This window comes from Xenopus tropicalis, chromosome 6, assembly GCF_000004195.4.
Source record: "Xenopus tropicalis strain Nigerian chromosome 6, UCB_Xtro_10.0, whole genome shotgun sequence".
Lineage (NCBI taxonomy): Eukaryota > Metazoa > Chordata > Amphibia > Anura > Pipidae > Xenopus > Xenopus tropicalis.
The window spans coordinates 40474497-40493940 of record NC_030682.2 but is presented as its reverse complement, the minus strand read 5'-3'; the positions used below and the strand labels follow the sequence as shown (position 1 = coordinate 40493940).

At 44.1% G+C, this 19444-nt stretch overlaps 1 protein-coding gene across 1 annotated transcript; it reads left to right on the top strand.

Annotated features, from left to right (window-relative positions):
- The first annotated feature begins 5937 nt into the window (after positions 1-5937).
- On the top strand, positions 5938-18704 carry LOC105947542 (anaphase-promoting complex subunit 4). The gene is given in 7 exon segments (XM_031904573.1): positions 5938-5954; positions 9249-9359; positions 9659-9766; positions 9952-9998; positions 10001-10091; positions 10378-10501; positions 17086-18704. Coding segments are annotated over 7 exon segments (507 nt in total). The 3' UTR covers positions 17095-18704.
- Positions 18705-19444: the final 740 nt, after the last annotated feature.

The following is a 19444-nucleotide window of genomic DNA, read 5'->3' as shown; positions in this document are numbered from 1 at the left end:
CCTCTGGGCACAAAGAACCCATTTGTGAGTTATGCAGGCCTCCTGAGTCTGCCCCAGCAGCTTCTCAGCCCAAGGCCTTAGACACTGCTGAGCCCTCAGGTTCTGGTGCCTCTCAGCCACCAGACCAGGCTCCACCAGTGGCCCCTGCCCCTAACCAGCTTGCTCCTGACTGGGCCCTCCAACTTTCTAGCGGCATTCCCAGACTCGCAGAATCCCTTAACAAGTTATTGGCCAAGCTGGACGCTCCTAAATCCACTTCACACAAGCGTCATGCACCTCCTTCATCCGATGAGGAGAGCGACACTCCATTCACGGCAGATTCTCCCGTTCAACCAGATGCATCTCTAAGCGAGGGCGAGCTCTCTGCGGATTCAGATATGTTAGGCGAAGACCTACCTAAATCTTCTTCTGAGGAAATTGAGGCCCTTATTGCCTCAGTCATAGAAACTCTCAACCTAGGGCCCTCCTCCAACCCCGCTGATGCCTCCAAACTACTTTTCAAGAGGCACAAGAAACAATCCGTTTGTTTCCCCTCACACGCACAATTAGATAATATTGTGCAATCTGAATGGGATAACCCTGAGAGGCGATCCCAGGCCAACAAACGTTTCCAACGCCTCTACCCCTTTCCGCAGGAAACCGTGGACACCTGGTCTTCTCCTCCGGTCGTCGATGCTCCGGTGTCGCGCCTCTCCAAAAACACAGCCCTTCCGGTCCCTGATGCGTCCTCCTTTAAGGACGCGATGGACAAAAAATTGGAGGGGTTCTTGCGCTCAGCCTTCTCTGCTTCTGGTACAGCCTTGCGCCCTACCTTCGCAGTCGCTTGGGTTAGCAGGGCAATCCAGTCCTGGTCCCAAACCCTTCTGGACAGCATCCTCTCGGGAGTTCCTAGACAGGAACTGGTTCCCATGGTGTCTCAGATCAAAGAGGCTAACTCCTTCATCTGCGAAGCTTCCCTTGATGCGGCCCAACTAACCTGCAGGGCCTCTGCCCTCACAGTGGCCGCTCGTAGATCTCTTTGGCTTAAACTCTGGTCTGCGGACCTTTCCTCCAAAAAATCCCTAACTTCCCTTCCCTTTAAGGGTAAATTGCTCTTCGGTCCAGAATTGGACAAGATTATAAGCCAAGCCACAGGTGGGAAGAGTACCTTCCTCCCACAAAACAAGTCCCGGCCTTCCTTTCGCAGGGGGAGATTTTTTCGTGGCTCCGGATACAGATCCTCCAAGCCTTCCGATTCCTCTCAACCCTCTTCCTCTCGCGGCAAATTCAACAACAAACCCGGAGGAGCATTCCGCTCCACCTGGCAGCCCCGGAAACCCACACACAAACAGACGGACAAGTCCACTTCTGCATGACTGTCCGTCTGTCTCCTTGCAGCAGGCTCCAGTAGGAGGAAGATTGCAGCTCTTCCGTGCTCAGTGGCAGATCCACGCCCAAGACTCCTGGGTCTGCGAGGTTATAACGCGAGGCTACCACCTCGAGTTCATAGCCCCCCCTCCTCACCGCTTTTTCATGTCCAGAACTCCCGGGGACCCTCGCCTTCTCCAGGCTTTCCAGACGGCTATACAAGACCTGCTATCTGCCGCAGTAATCTCCCCAGTGCCTCAGTCCGAGAGGTTTCAGGGATATTATTCCAATCTGTTTCTCATCCCCAAAAAGGACGGGTCCTTCCGACCGATTCTCGACCTCAAGGGCATAAACAAATTCATCCGCTACACCAAATTCAAGATGGAATCCCTGCGTTCGGTCATTGCGGCCATGGGTCCACAGGAATTCCTCACCGCCCTGGACGTGAAGGATGCTTATCTTCACGTCCCCATCTCCCCTCGCCATCAGAGATACTTGCGCTTTGCCTACCGCAATCTCCATTTCCAGTTCACGGCTCTACCGTTTCGGCCTCTCTTCAGCTCCTCGTGTCTTCACGAAGATCATGGCGGTTACGGCGGCAGTCATCAGGTCCAGGGGGGTTTCCATCACCCCATACTTGGACGACCTGCTGATAAAAGCTCCATCCTTCCAGACAGCGGAGGAGCACCTTCGCCTGTCCATGAACATCCTACAGGACTTCGGCTGGAAGATAAACCTTGCCAAATCTTCGCTCCATCCGAACCAGGTGATGACCTTCCTAGGACTGACATTCGATACCAGAGCTCAGAGACTCTTCCTTCCCCAAGAGAAGGTGCTTCGCATCCAAGCCCTAGTCCGGCTGCTTCTTTCCTTACCTCAACCATCTCTCCGGTTTTGCATGAAGGTACTCGGATCGATGGTGTCCTCCATCGAGGCCGTGCCGTTTGCTCAATTCCACCTCCGACTCCTACAGTGGAACATTCTCTCGGTATGGCACAGGAACAGGAGCCTCTCTCAACAGACCCGGCTATCCACAAAGACCAGGACGTCCTTGCGGTGGTGGCTGAACACCACCAACCTTACACGCGGCCGTTCCCTCGCAGAGCCTACCTGGCGAATTCTCACGACCGATGCCAGCCTATCCGGCTGGGGAGCAGTCTTGGAGGGACGGACAGCCCATGGCTCCTGGTCCCATTCGGAATCCCTGCTCCCCATCAATATCCTCGAGCTTCGGGCCATCCGCCTTGCGCTGGTCCATTGGCAGACTCTCCTCAACGGCCAGTCGATCCGCATTCAAACGGACAACGCCACTGCAGTGGCCTATATCAACCACCGGGGCGGGACGAGGAGCCACCAAGCCTTCACAGAGACCTGTCACATCCTCAGGTGGGCGGAACGTCACCACACCCTTCTCTCGGCCATTTACATCCCCGGGGTAGAAAACTGGGAGGCCGACTATCTCAGCCGGCAAACCATGGACCCCGGGGAATGGTCTCTCAAGACCAGTGTCTTCCAGTCACTCACGCAGAGGTGGGGTACACCAGAGGTGGACCTGATGGCTTCTCGAACAAACCACAAGCTACCACGATACCTGGCACGATCAAGGGACCCCCTGGCCGAGGCAACAGACGCCATGACGACACAATGGTCCTTCCACCTGGCATACATCTTTCCCCCACTACCAATGCTCCCTCGAGTTCTCAAAAAGATCAAGCGGGAAAAGGTGAGGACCATCCTTGTTGCCCCCTACTGGCCGCGCCGGACTTGGTTCTCAGACCTCCTGTCTCTGTCTCAAGAAGAACCTTGGCATCTGCCTCGGGATCCGGACATCCTGTCCCAGGGTCCCTTCCTCCATCCAAATCCAGGGTCTCTGCGTTTGACGGCGTGGCTACTGAATCCCTGATCCTCCGGAGAAAAGGGTTCTCAGAACCAGTGATCAAAACACTCCTCGCGGCACGTAAGCCTGTATCCTCTCAGGCCTACCACAGGGTCTGGAGAATCTACCGGGACTGGTGTTCCCAGGAACATCTCTCCTTCCAGACCCTCTCAGTACCCACCATATTGAACTTCCTTCAGGCTGGCCTAGACAAGGGCTTAGCCCTGGGTTCCCTCAAGGCCCAAATATCGGCTCTTTCGGTCCTCTTCCAGGAGCGCCTTGCCCTCCTGCCGGACATCAGGACGTTCATGCAGGGCGTCACGCACATCAGGCCTCCCTTTCGATTTCCTTGCGCCCCCTGGGACCTTAATCTAGTTCTAAAGGCCCTACAGGAGCCCCCCTTTGAGCCCCTCGCCTCCATTCCCATCATCTGGCTCACTCGCAAGGTGGTCTTCCTCCTGGCTATTGCATCAGCCCGACGCGTGTCCGAGCTGAGCGCGCTCTCTTGCAAGTCTCCCTTTCTCATCTTCCACTTGGACAAGGCGGTACTGCGCACCGTACCGTCCTTCCTCCCCAAGGTGGTGACCAAGTTTCACATCAACCAGGAACTGATCCTTCCCTCCTTCTGCCCCAATCCCAAATCGCCGAAGGAAGTCGCTCTCCATTCATTAGATGCAGTACGTGCTCTCAAATTCTACATCCACCGTACGGAGGAATTCCGCAAGTCTGATGCCCTACTGGTCAGTCCCACGGGCACCCGTCTAGGGCAACCTGTCTCTAAGTCCACCATTTCCCGGTGGCTCAGAGAGACTATTCGTAGAGCTTATATATCCAAGGGAAAACAGGCCCCTCAATTGATCAAGGCCCATTCCACCAGATCTGTCAGTACCTCTTGGGCGTTCAGAAACCAGGCCTCAGCTGAGCAGCTGTGCAAGGCTGCCACGTGGACCTCCATACACTCATTCGTTAAGTTCTACAAATTTGACGCCTTTGCTGCATCTGACGCACGCTTTGGACGCAAGGTGCTGCAAGCAGCGGCAGTCTAGCTCCGACTCCGCTTCCTGCCCACCGCTCATTATGCTCAGGGGACTGCTTTGGTATGTCCCCACTGTCCCTGTGTCCCCCAAGCTATTGGGTGAGAAAAGGAGATTTTGTGATACTCACCGTTAAATCTCTTTCTCCTCAATGGCTTGGGGGACACAGGGCTTCCCTCCCCCGGAAGCGGAATCCTCTTTGCGCCATCTGCCATGTTATGTTACATTGTTATAACGGTTTTTATATGGTTATTCTAGTTACCTCTTTGTTAGACAAAACTGAGCCTCTGTGGGCTGTGCTGTGGGGTATAGCTAGGGGGAGGAGCATTCTTCTTAATAATTCCTACCTAGTGTCCTGCCTCCTGCAGGTGGAGCTATACCCACTGTCCCTGTGTCCCCCAAGCCATTGAGGAGAAAGAGATTTAACGGTGAGTATCACAAAATCTCCTTTTTTCATTTCTGTAATGTGAAAATGTGTTCCTAGAATCTGCACATCAGCCCTATTAACTTTCAAGTGTTCTAAGTCAGCAGAGCACTTGTTTAACACAGTTTTCCTTTTCTTGGCAGTACTGGCATTTGGTGTTGGTGATACAAAGAAAGTTGTTTTGTGTGATGTAGAGAAACCTGAAAGTCTCCATTCCTTCTCACTGGAAACACCGATACCATGTATGCAGTGGATGGAAGTAAAGGTGGAAAACAGGCAAGTCCTTAAATTGGGCACTGTATGAAAAACATGCTGCATAGTTAACCAATCCGAAAATGGAACGTTCACTAAAAAAAATTTACTTTTAGGATTTTTTGAAAGAAGTATCCAAGAAATTGTGTATCTGATCTTTAGTTAAAATGTGAGGGTATAACGTCACTTTAAAGTTCCATTACCTAATTAAATCCTTCAACTTTGTGCCTTTATATAGTGACTACATCTTTATAATACACAAGAGCCATGAATATCCTGTAGATTATACCATTATAAACAGTGTTTAGTGATAATATCAGTTATAATGGGTGCTTAGTGATGTCATTTTTGTCACCTGGCTCACTGAAACTTATGTATTATAATAAATAATGTGTCCCCTGTTGTAACATATGAGAATATTAGACATCACTCTGCCTTTGGCCTTCTGCTTTTATATGGTAATGAAACTCATCAGTGACTTATAATATCTTTATATTTTATAGTCATTTATTATTACTAACGCACCGTTCTGCTCCTTCAGACTTAATGCTTTGGTTCTTGGAGGAGACTCAGGACAAATTGAAATATATGCCTATGGGATGTACAAAATTGCAACAATTCCAGAGGTAATACAGGTATGGGATCCGTTATCCAGAAACCCATTATCCAGAAAGTTCCGAATTACGGAAAGCCTGTCTCCCATAGACTCCATTTTAATCAAATAATTCAGATTTTTTAAATTGATTTCCTTTTTCTCTGTAATAATAAAACAGTACCTTGTAATTTATCCTGACTAAGATATAATTAATCTTTATTGGGCGCAAACCGGTCCTATTGGGTTTAATTATTGTTTTACTAATTTTTTAGTAGACTTATGTTATGGAGATCCAAATTACGGAAAGACCCCTTATCCGGAATACCCTTGGTCCCGAGCATTCTGGATAACGGGTCCTATACCTGTATATATAAATTACTTAAAAGCACTGATCATATTATAGAGCGATATGAAACTGGTGTTTAGGTTAGTAAGCGGTTTGTCACACCCATAACAGAGATCTATCGTGGGCGACTGAACCGCTCCGTGGGTTCTTACCCCAAATCTTGGCCGTATATAGATTCGCCATCTCATGTTAATGCATGTACTTAGTGGGCTGCTGTTAACTTTGCATGACTAATTTTTAGCCAACATACTAATCAAGCCCCATTATAAAGAATTTCAGAGACAACTATGGGCCATGGACATTCTCTGTCAGGTCTCCTGCCCTTCTAGCCCTATACATTACATAATTACTAGCCTAATTCACATGTTACTTTAGTTGCACGTTAAGCAGAATCCTACATTCATATTCACTGAGGTATAACTAGAATTATGTTACAACATACAAAATATCTGCTTTTTCTACAGGTTTATGGGTCCTGCCTGGGACTTTGCCTGCCTAGTGATCTCAAGTCTCTCTCTGTGTCACTGTGCTGACAACAAATAATATGCCTGAAATGACGTGTTTTCAGGTCAGTGTCTAACTGGTTATTTGCAAACAAATAGTTTTGTTTTTGAGCCCCTGATTTTTATGTCCAGCCTTGTTGTTTGTTTCTATAGCTGGACACCAGCTAAAGTTGTCCAAACTTTTGGTACATATTTGCATGGAGGAAACTTTTGGTACATATAGTAAATGATGTTCTTATTATTTACAATATATATTTAAAAACATATGGAGGATAAAACTTTTAGGGGGTTATTATTGAATGCCTGCACTGCCCACAGAGCTCAGTGTTTGTAGCACTTTTTGGTCTCATTTTTTCAGTGCTATGTTAAATATGTTTTAATCTAAACTGTATTGTAATCATCTTTAATAACCCCTTCCAGGCATTAACAATTTAAAATAATTTGGCCTTGAAAGTAAAATCTCATATTTGGATTCCTAATTTCTACCTAGTGCCAACCTAGCAACCTCAGAATGTTTCTCCTAGTCTCCTGGCATACCTGGCCCAACATGGCTGCCTTTGCTGTTGTAAAGTGCTTGTACCTTGCAAAATATGTAGCCTTCTAAACCTTTCTGTATTCAACTTTTATTCTGTTTTGTTTGATTCATTGTAGAGTTATTGACAGTGGCATGAAAAACTTCAAGGCTTTCTTTAGATGGCTGTATGTGGGTAAGCAATACATTAATTGCCTTATCTTAAGGGAATATGTATCATATAAATAATATATATAGGAATGTTTTTTATAGTGTTTGACACAGCTTTGTGGAAAATGAAACAAAAGAACAGTAACATAAAGCAAGAAGTGTTTTCACCTTTAAATACACTTTTAGTAGGACAGACATTGATTTTCTGAGACAGTTTGTAATTGGTAATTTTTTATGGTTTTTCAATTATTTTGCTTTTTGTTCCGCAGCTCTCTATTTTTGAATTTTAGCAGCTATCTGGTTGCTAGGGCCTTATTACCCTTAGCAACCAGGCAGTGCTTTGAATGAGAAACTGGAATATGAATAGGAGAGGGACTAAACAGAAAGATAAGAATGCAAAGTAGCAATTACTGCGACCCCCACTTGAAAGATGGTGTAGAAGAGGAAGGAAAAAAGACCAATTGCACAGTTGCTAAGAATAGGCCATTCTATAATATACCAAAAGTTACCTTGAAGGTGAACCACCTCTTTAAAGCTAATTTGTACCTACATTTTGTAAATGGGAATGTATTGTTGGGTTTGCTGGCCACTTGCCCAAGTGAAGGGAAAAATAATTGTGTTAATAAAATGTCTTTTTCTAGCCATGCTCCAAATGTCAGAGGGCCACGTACTTCCCGAACTAAACAAGGTAATATGGTCTTTTAACTGAACATTACAAACTAGCTTTGCCCCTGATTCATTTGGAAACTGTGGGCAGGGAGTGGCATGTTGGTTTAGAAGATGTCACAGGTCCAGACTGGGATTTTGGCCCTGCCAGTTACAGTACACAGAGACCCAAAGAGCCCCCATAGGCCCAATAAATATTGAATGTCTATAGCATCTTATAGTAGTCCCTTTGGCATTTGCCAGAACCATTAAATTTACAGTCTGGGTTTCAGAAGTAAACATTATAGGGAGGAACTGGGTAAAATAGCGCTTTGGGGAGAGCAATGAAACGCTTTCACTGTTAGGTTTGAAGGGGGGGTTTCGTTTGAATGATTAGAGAGGCCATGGATCTTATAGGAAGATGGGGTGGCATAAAATGTTGAACCGCTAGCAAGAAGGATAAGAGAACAATCAATAAGGGCCACAGCAAAAGGAATGGCTGATCAGAGTTCTAGGACTGGGAACACAAAAGTGCTGACTGAGTGAGGTTTGGCTGTAGTAAAGTAGTAGTAAAGAGTGTGGATTACCTTGTGGCTTGTCCCTGCCCTAATGCATACCATAGGAAAAGTTTATTTTTCTCCTCTCTTCTAAGCCTTCATTGAAGATCATAGTAGACATAATATTTAACATGGGAAAAGTAATAGTGGTGTTTAAATGTAGCGCCCCGCTGACCTGTAAAATAATGCTTCATTTATAAGAGATTCTGAAGACCTAGTTAATCTTTTTCATCCCTGCAGAGAGCCCACTGCTATTCCCTACTACCCTGAAAAGTCTTTGCACTCTCTGTAAAGGCAAATGGAAGCTGTCATTGACCACTGTTTGACTAAACCAGCAGTAAACCTATGTACATTGTATTATTCTCCTGATTGGTGAGAATAATCCCTAGCGATGTATAGGCTGTAGCAACACACCTGACTGTCATTTCATATAGAACCACTTGACTGACATGGCAGTTTGATGGGAAGAGAATTGTACTGGGAACAATTGCTTTATTATGATTGGCTAGGTTGGGAAGGATCATGGTGGTGCATAGACTGGATGTTTGATTCGTCTTGCATAAGTGGGTTATGGCAGGCATTGTTAGTGTGGTGCCTCTGGTGGATGCAGGTTAGCAAATGCTGCGTGTTGATTGGCTGCTATGGGTTCCTAGAAATTGGTACATACTCCATGCTTTTTATTACATTACATTCCTCAAGTGCAAATAGCAGTCAACTGTCTTTGTGTGAGGAACTCTATACGGGAACAGCAGTCTATATTCCTTATACATTTCAATGAGAAAATTTAAAAACCTAATTACATTTCTGATTTCCACATAGAATTAAACAGATGAATGTTTTGTCCCAAACTGAGTGTTGAACTACGATGGCAGTAACATGTATCTTACATTGCAGCAAATCATAGGAATGTCTGTGCAACAAAAGCGGTGCCTTCCCTTGTACCAAGTGCCTGCAAGGTTGCTTCATTGGACTTTTGTATGCTTACAGCTGGAACGACAAGTCCCAGAATCTTCACTACGTGATATTCCGCATGCTGGAGAGCTCGTCCTCTAAAGTGTTCCTACTTGGGCAGCTAACTGATCTGTCATGGGGAGAGATGTACTGGGAGCCATAGCTACACACTGATCTGTAGGTACTATGTAATGTCACTGGCCATAGAGCTCTGTAACTTGCTAATGTGATGCACAGAGCAGTGGTAGTGTGACCATCTTCCTGCTGCATCAGGAAAACAAAGTAGCCATGCAGTTCTTTGTACAGAATCCACTGATGTGGAAAGTACTTTGTAATGCAGTAAACTCCATCTGCAGGGGAACATTGAACATAAGGATCTATCCATATATCGTGTTACGTGGATATCTCTCCAGGATGAAATACAGACCATTAATGCCAATTTGATGCGCAAGACTAATTACCTTTACTGTTTCCAGGTCCAGAAATGATGCACTTTTAGCTGTGAGTATTGGAAACTCTTTAAATGGCAGTGCTGCCGAAGACACAGAATCGAAGTGAGCATTTTTTTTTTTTAAACATGCAAGAATGCTCTAATGGGGAGGCTTAAAGGTGAAGGAAAGGCAAATTTACTTGTGGGGTTCGATAAAAATGTTTAGTTCAGTACAAGAGTTTAGTGCATTGCCTTTATTGCTGAAATATTGCACATAGGGGTCATCTTTCTACTCTCTCCAACCTTTAGCTCCTACAGCTGTTTAGATGCATGTTTCTATGATGACGATATCCTGACAGGAAGGATAGGGTATTGGCTCAGCTGCCACTCTCTTCCCTGTATAGTGATAAAGAAACAGAAGATGGCTTCCCCTGGGACACGAGCAAACGGTGGGTGCAGTCCACTGAAAAGCACTACGCTGCACAACACACACCTGAACACAGTACTAGTAGCTTTCACATTCATGTGCCATGCAGTTGTTATTTTTTTCTGTTGGGTTTATTTGTGTGCCATACAATCCTTTACAGGGCGTTTGTGTGAGATTTCTTGAGTACCTGCTGCTTCACTGGGGATCTGCCTGACCAAATGTTGAACCAAAGAAAGTTAAAAAAGAACACTGAAGGATGATACAAATTGCTGGGGTGATTAATCTGTTTTTGCTTGCCCTTTGTGCAGGTTGGAGGAGCAGTACCAAGACATCCCAACACGCACTGTATTTGTGGAGAGTCAGGGGTGGCTGCTGGAGAACATGAAGGCGCACTATATCTCTTTGACTGGCATATGCAAAGTTGCATGTGTGGTGAGTATATTTCTAGTGTTAAAGGAATACTGTCATGGGATAACATGTTTCATTTTTTACAAAACACTTGAGTAAATAGAGCTTCTCCAGCAGAATCCTGCATTGAAATCTGTTTTTCGAAAACACAGATTTTATTTTATATTTAATTTTGAAATTTCACATGGGGCTAGCCATATTCTTCATTTCCCAGGGTGCCACAGCCACGTGACCTGTGCTCTGATAAACTTTAGTCTCACTTTACTGCTGCGCTGCAAGTTGGAGTGATATCACCCCCCCAGCAGCCGATCAGCAGAACAATGGGAAGGGAGCAAGACTCCTCCAGTTACATGGGAGTAGGGGAAACAATAGGTTAGCTGAAAGCAGTTCTAATGTGTAGCGCTGGCTCCTTCTGAAAGCTCAGACTCAGGCACAATGCACACCAATGTTACAGCTAAAAAAATACATTTGTTGGTTCAAGAATAACATTTTAAACGGTAGAGTGAATTATTTGCTATGTAAACAGTGTAATTTAGAAATAAAAAGTACCCCATAAAAATCATGACAGTATCCCTTTAATATTGTTTTACTGCTTCTTTCTGTTCTACAGAACCAGTGAGGGTGATTCAGCTGATGTTGGAAAGTGTATAAAGTTACAGGACAAGAAATGTCCCCCATGAACTCAATCACTAATTTAATTTTTATAGCCGGGGTTCTTGTGTTTTGTAATGCCTCATAGCAGTTTAAGGGCAAAACTACATAGGAGGTTTAGATCAGATTTTGTTGGGTCTGCACATACGTGAAAGAAATCTGCAGGGTTGCAATAGACTAAATTTCTTTAATTTTTTTTATACTCACTCCTTGAGCCAATCAGTATTTTAGTCTGTGAGCAAAACTTTACTGTTTGGGTTAGTCCCACAAAATAAAGGTTTGGGATTCAGATTAGCCCTAAGTGCATGGCACACACGAAAAGGGAAAGCACAAAACTAAAATGGCTGGATAGAGAGAGATGAGGTGTGCAAAAGGCAGGCCAGAGTGGTCAGATTAGTGGTGCATAAGGGGAGAGATGGGTAATTATACTGGGTTGGAAATAGAGAAGGGTATTGACTGAGAAACTGGGTGATCAAGACAGGAGAAAGAATTGGAGTGGAGACAGCATAACCCCCACCTGTTCCAGCAGACCTGCAGCAGTTAAGTCTTTTATTAGCTCTGATATGTTTCTACCACCAGAGGGAGACATGCTTATAAACTTAGTCTGTTCCTAGTACTAATTTGCCGTATGTGACCCCTCAACCTTTTTATTGAAACAAGTCACCATGCAGTTCAGTGTGCATTTCTTTACTTACATAGCATCAAAAATGCACCCAGTGCTTTACAAGGCATAAACACAAACAGTGGTATAAACAATATAAATTGGATAGGCAAAAAATTATTGAAAAGTGTTTTTAAAGGAGCTAAGTAAGCTTTATTAGAAAGGTCTATGTAAATACAGCCATAAGTACTTACAGTAATGCTGCGCTGAGTCCTCTATCAAAAGAAACACAGGAATACTTGTCTCCTTTTTTGGGAACATGTTCTTCTGTATCGGACTTCCTCACTTTCCCCACCATTAGGAATGTGTGATCTGAGCTTCTAAATGCTATAACCGCAGCAGGAAGCTACCAAGCTAAAATGGCAGCTGCTATCAGAGGGAGCTTCTGGGGCTCTTTACTCAGGTTCAGTAAAACTTTCTGCTGAATAAATATAGCGTTCTAGGTGGCACTAATGTGGCGAATCTATTGGCAGTAAAATGCCAAAATGAATTTCCTTCTCCTTTAAAGTAATTAAAATATAATGTACTTTACCCCTGGTATAAGTTGTGTGTTTGCTACAGAAGCACTATTATAGTTTATATAAATAAGCTGCTGTGTAGCCACGGGGGCAGAGGTTACACAGCAGATAATGGATAACCTCTGTCAAATACAATAGTGTTTATCTGCTATGTGCCTGTGCCTTTTCTTCTTTGAATTGCTGCCCCTGTGGCTACACAGCAGCTTTGTTAGTATAAATTTATGGGGCACAAACACACTTACTTTTATACACTTTCATTTTTTGGTGTTACTGTTGCTTTAAGCGTTAGGAGTTTCAGTACGAAGTTGGGATGAGGCCCCTGCCTTAAAGAGCCATTTGATTTTCATAAGAAGGTTGTGCTTCAAAGAAATAGGCAAACTGTAGTAAAATAAGTTTACAGGCAAATCTGTATACAAATGCTCCAAATAAATAATGTAGAATATCATACATTGCCGAAACACTTACATGGCACCCTGCAACATACCAATACCATGACCATCTTGCCTGAGACTGCCTACATTAATTAGCCACCCTCGTTGGGCAGGCGAAGATTGTGTTTGTATGTACACCTACAATTTGTATTTAGTGTACTTAGCCGAGCAGGATGAGGGGGGTATCAGTGCAGAGCTCGGAGTCACTGTTGCTTTGCAGGAAAGATCCCTGTGTGTCTGGCAGTTGTCTGTCCATAAATGACCCTCTGTGTTAAATTCTGGCAGAGTAGTTATCAGGGATTGTTCCTTTTTTTCTTTCTACTTTTTTCATACTCCCCTTAATATTCATTTGCTTGAGATTTTCCATCAGCTATATAGTAACCCTTGCAACTCACCTTTTGCCATGTGCAGAGACAGACTGGTGGGGGCAGCCCCTGCGTTTGTGATCCTTTCCTCTGCACAGAAAGCAGCCGCGCCCAGCAGTGCCACAAGGGTGCCCGGGCAGAGCACAGTGGTTACAAGCTGAGCAGGAAACATTAGGTGTTAAATTAAGACGTTGCACCTGAACTGGTGCAACATGGGGCTTCTTTATGTCTTATTATGATTTTGGTAATTTAGTTACATACAAATATACTGAAATATGCTGGCTTATAGACACCACAGGAACCAATCAGTTTTGGTGTCATTGTTATATTGATTATCTTTGTCACACACACTGCGCTGGCTGGCTGGCAAGGTTTCTGAAAGGAATTAGGCCGAAGCCAGAATACTATAACTTACATGGCTTTACACACTTGTTGCATTGGGTACAGTGCTTCCATGGCCTGACATCCTGTAGGGTGAGACAGTCACAATCAGCTGCAGCTCATATTCCTTATCTTGGAGGGGAAATAGTCCAATAAAACTGTATGCTATACTATGCTTATTGGTAGCACCACAGAGTAGGCAGTACTTTTACAAGTGCTCATAACAAAGAATATTAGGTTCCAATACAGAGATAATAAACAGAGAAAGGAAGATCCACAATATCATGGTTGTAGGGACCTACAATGGAAGTCACTTTCGTATGATTGGTGTCTGCCAACTATTTCATGGTCAGAACATCCTCCCATTGTAGGCTTTATCCTATGATTTCAGTCTGATTGTTGCATTTAACTGTACGATTGAAATCGGAACGTGTATGGCCACCTTAACACAGAGAGGAAATGTGAGCCCTACTGAATGCCAAATGCTATGGAGAGGATTTGTATAGAATCCAGGGATGTGTAAATAATTAACCTGTTACCTTAGAGGCGCAGCGATTGCAGATATTGCAGTGCTTGTTCCTGAACACACAAATCTCTTGCACACTGAGCAGAACCTGAAGTGATACAAGCAGAGAATAATACAGACACAATAAATAACAAGCTACTCAAAGAAACTGAAATTCTATCCTTACATTAAAGCACCAGAATGGCGCTATCACTTTTATGTGAACATATCTGGGTCCCATCTCCTGGGGAACTCGGGGATCTAGGGACACTAGCCGACTAACATATCCAGAACTGCCCAAAATAAACTCCAATATTAGATTCTGTATCGAGTGTCACCAGGGGCACAGGAGAAGCATTCATTCCAGCAGTACCGGGCTCACAAACACCCCGGCATGACCTGACACACTTCTCTATAAACTGCAATACAGCCATAGTGTTCCTCTCTGTGAGCTGTATTTGATGGCATTACCTGTTTATGTTCTGCATTGTTACCCACAGTCAATTTGTCGAACTGTTGTCTAAAATGCCCCTTTCTCCACATTGGCTCTGAGCTCTGATAACTCTGCCTTTGTCTAACCCTTCAATCCTAACAGTATATTACAGAACTGTGCTATTCAACTTTTTACACATAGTAGGAGGAATATTACGATACTGCATGTTTAAAGGACAGACTTTAAAAGCTTTACCAGTCTGGGGGCAGTATAAAAATCCCTCATATCGACACATCTTGTCCATAAGCCTCCACTGGAACAGCCCAGACTTTGTTCTTCATGAATGATCAGTTAAGCAGCCATTGTCACCAGCTTCTGCTTAAACCATCACCTTCTCTAAGGGCTCTGGCACACGGGGAGATTAGTCGCCCGCAACAAATCTCCCTTGTCACGGGCGACTAATCTCCCCGAACTACCATCCCACCGGCGAACATGTAAGTCGCCGGTGGGATGGTACACGCTGCGCAGGCGATTTCAGCAAATCACCGAAGTTGCCTCGCGAGGCATTTTCGGCGATTTGCCGAAATCGCACCGCCACGTTTGCCATCCCACCGGCGACTTACATGTTCCCTGGTGGGATGGCAACTCGGGGAGATTAGTCGCCCACGACCAGGGAGATTTGTCGCGGGCGTGTGCCAGAGCCCTTAAAGACACTGGGTAAATTGCATCAAATTCATGCTTTCATTGTCCTGCAGCTGTCTGAAAATACCTTACTATTTATTGATTGCTATGGGTTGCTACAGGTGCAGATTTGCTCAGCTGTGCAGAGACACCTGGTTTCAGTGTGCTTCCATTTACAGAAATGTTCCTTATATTTTGCAGCCACCTGTAGATTTCATTCTATGTAGGTTAATTACATTCACCCTTTCTTGCTGTGCAATGACGCCCCTTAAATATGTGTATGTGTGCAACGTCAGAGTCATCTGATCACATGAAATGTAAGCTGGCTGGATGCCATACCTATAGACTTCAATTGCTGGGAGGACAATTTTGTCTGGGGGAACGGGCAACTGTCTCCCATGCTTGTACAGGGCAAGGTTATCATAATCCACCTAAAAGTAGAAATGTGTTTTCAAATACAACAATAAAATATAAACACCAGGTAAAGTCTACATAAGGGCTCTGGCACACGGGGAGATAAGTCGCCCGCGACAAAACTCCCTGTTCGCGGGCGACTAATCTCCCCGAGTTGCCTTCACCTGCCATCCCACTGGCGAACATGTAAGTCGCCGGTGGGATGGCACATGCGGCGGAGCGATCTCGCGCAAATCGCAGAAGTTGCCTCGCGAGGCTATGCATAAAACTTCATTGTTCTTTTCTTTCCTGCTATTTCTTTTAAGTAGTGAGCTAATCCACTTACAGCAGAGGGTTTGGGCTGGCAGCATCAGGGAGGTGTCTGATAAAATTGTGGTATAATTAAATAAAAGCCATCTATCATGAAAATAAGATGCCAAAGTCAGTAGGAATAAGCCCTTATATTTGCCCCAAACCTGCAGAGAGAGATGACTATGTCCAGCAAAGTATACCTGTATTATGCAATTTTCAAAACAAATGTACAAAAAAAATAGTTTCCATTCCCTTTAAACTGAAGGTACAATGTACAATGGCAATATTGCTTTGATATGAGTTTCTTACAAGTGGCCACACCTCCAGATCATACATGGCTCCTCCCACTACTGGCTACAGCAAAGGAGAAAAGAAGCAAACTGCACAGTCTGTCTCTGCCTGTATACAACATGGCACAGGCAAAGTAACATTGTGGGGGCTTATGGACTCAGAGCAGCCCATGACATGAAGGGCAGAGCTTCACCGACCAGACTCTTAGAGGTGGCTATTCCCCTGGCCCCAGTTACATTACAGAGGAATTGCACATGTAATATAAATTACCTGGATTAGTTGTTTTCCACATCTCCCTTAATCTTTTGAAGCTAAAAGCCAAAGGTTCCACTAGTCCACCGAATGGAGGGTCAGTCACTAAGAGAGCACCTTTACCATCTTCTTCCTGAAGGAACTTCTGACAAACCATCTTCGCTGCCTGGAACATTAGGGTAGGAGTGCAGAGCGTTACTAGCAGTCACTCTGACTCTGCTCTGCTAGTAATGGCAGAACTAAAGTTATTTCGTCCCCAACAGGGACAGTAAAGCTTTAAATTTATTTGCCACTGGAAACCGGCAAGTTGGGAACAAGTATCTTTTTCACTTCAATGTTTAATAAAATAAATATTCTTATATTGAACATGTTGTAATGGCAGAACTCCTCCTCCCAGTAAAACTGAGAATACCTACAAAATATGAGCACATTCAGAAGTATGACACTGTGGCACTGAAGGTAAAGCTGCACAGAGACAATAAAGACCAGCAACGGGCACAACTGTACATCGTCACCCAGAAATAACTTGAGCCGGTGTGAGCAGGGTGCACACTAACAGAATGCAGAGAAATAAAGGAGTAAAAATTGTATTTATTTGCAGTGTTTTCCCCCAGAATTTTACAGCATCATTGTGGGAACTACAGCTGCGTGTTGGTACAACCCACTCTTTGTGTTCCCCCTGTAATAAACTGATATTGCTCCTTATGTAACTTCCTTGTATCTCTTCTTTCTAGATATTGTAATGTTTGCAGAAGCCTGGCCGAATGCATCTCCCCCATCTGCTCCGGGATATTTGCTCCACTCGCAATATAACTTGTGCAGCTGGGCTCGGGGGTCCTGGAACGGAACAAGATCAAGAGGAAAGAAAGCCTCCCCTCAGATCCCTCCCACAGATCTGCTATCCCTTGCATTATTATCTTCCCAGACTTTGCACAAGTGCACATTGCATTTGTTATTATAAAGGGTTTTGTTGAAATAAAGTGCAGAACTAGTAGTTGGTCGGTGAGCAGCAAAGGGCCAGTAGAGTATTTTGCAAAGCAAACATGCACTTATACACAATCAGGAAGTGACTGTTATGGGGTTTCCCATGTGTCCCTTTAGTGGTGGCTGAACTCAAGCCCTCATTAGCTCACTTATATAGCGGAGCTGCAGTACAGTAACTAATGGTGCGCCACGGGATGGATGTTTATAGGTTCATGCATAGGTCTGGTGTAGTCCTTACAGTTACAGAGTTCTCTGTATTTATTATAAATGTGCAGGAGATTGGATAAAGTTTTGTTTTTTATTTGGCAAACTGGAAGCATCAATGTGGCCCTTGGGAACCTTTCAAAGTCAAACTAGTTTTAGACCTACCCAGAGCATTAGTAATATTAGATAGAGTCTATTCAGTTTGTAAGTGCCCAAGTCACGGGAATGTTCACATGTATCTAGAAACATCCCCACACATTTGCATGCAGCCTTTATAATGATATTTTAAGCATAGTATTAAATAATGCTCTTATGAGGGTCTGCTTACAACTTCTTCAGCTTGGTAGAGCCTTTATCCTGTCAGCTAATTGCTGATTCCCTATAAACTTATTTGTGTCTGGATGTTTCAACAGCAGGTTTCATAAAAGCTGCCCCTTCCCTAATCTTCTATACAAGGTATAGGCATCTATCATCACCTTCCATCCAACAATTGTTTCACCCATCGGAGGGTGCCATAGGTGATCAATACAAACCAAGGATCAGAACTGGTGTAAAGCATAGGCAGCAGAAGACGATTTTGGTGGTGGTGGGGGGGGGGGGCTTGAAAAGAACTCTATGGTGAGTGCGCAGCAAAGCCACAAAGGCCTAGGCCTAGGGCGGCAGGTCAGGTAACCCATAAGCTGCCATACATTTCAACTCATAGAACCACACTGCAAGTTTTTCAATGAGCTAATAGCTAACGAAGAACAAAATTTATATATTGACAGTATAATAATATATATTATATATTTTATTATATGAGCGATACTCATTCAGGAGTTGCAACTTTGTAACTGAGCAGCATTTCCACCATTCTTCCTAATAATAAGGCTACATTATGGTATCACTGATGAGGATCTGTGGATTTGTTTGCCTTGTTGAAGAACTTATTTGTGTTATTTAAATACAGATATGAGGATAAATAAAGATAAGGCAGAATAACCTATGGTAATATGTTTTATTAACGGGGAATTCTGGCTTCCAAGCCAAAATTTGTTAAAGAACCTAACCCGACACAGAAATGCCCAACTTACCTATCACTGTAATCTGTTCCTTCAAAAGGTATGAATAAACATCATTGTTATATGCTGAATTTCAGCTGCATCATTTGAAATCCTGGCATGGATGGAGGGACTAAACATTGATGTTGTAACAACTTCTCCAAAGCTTACAGACAGCATGCAGGAACTAATCCTGTGTAATGTACAAATAAATGTAAAAAAGCCTTATATTCATCAATACTTTGTTGAGCAGTTCATCTCTTGGGCAAGCTCCCTTTGTGCTCTTGCACTTCTGCCATAGCAAATGACCCATAATATCTTCATCGTGGGTTGGCTTATGTATTTGAGTATGGTTAGATAAATAAGTGAGCTGTCCTAGCCTGAGGGGGTTGCCAAGTTCCCACCAAGGCCGCTGTTTTAGACCAATATATATATATATGCAGTCTTTATGGGTGTATTTATAAATAATGCACCAATTAGTAGCCTGTGGATCTGCCAATGACTCATGAAAAATCTCCAGTGAGAAGATATTGAAAACCTGTAAACTATAAACCACACTGCAACAGGCATTTAGTAAACAAGCAATTAGTATAAATGTGCCATTGGTACCTATGTTTGCACCAAGTTTAGTAAACAAAAGCAACCAATCAGCAGGGTGCATTTCCTGATCACGTGTTTAACAGCAAACATTTACTGTATTTGGCTGATATGGGATGCTAGACTGGTTGCATATTTGCCCCTTTTATTGCATTGCCCCTAGAGATTCATTTCTACAAATACTTGGGCAAATTTTCTGTCTCCTGGATGTCCCAAATGCTCCTTCCATTTCCATAAAGCCATTGTGTAAGGGCCGTGGCAGACGGGG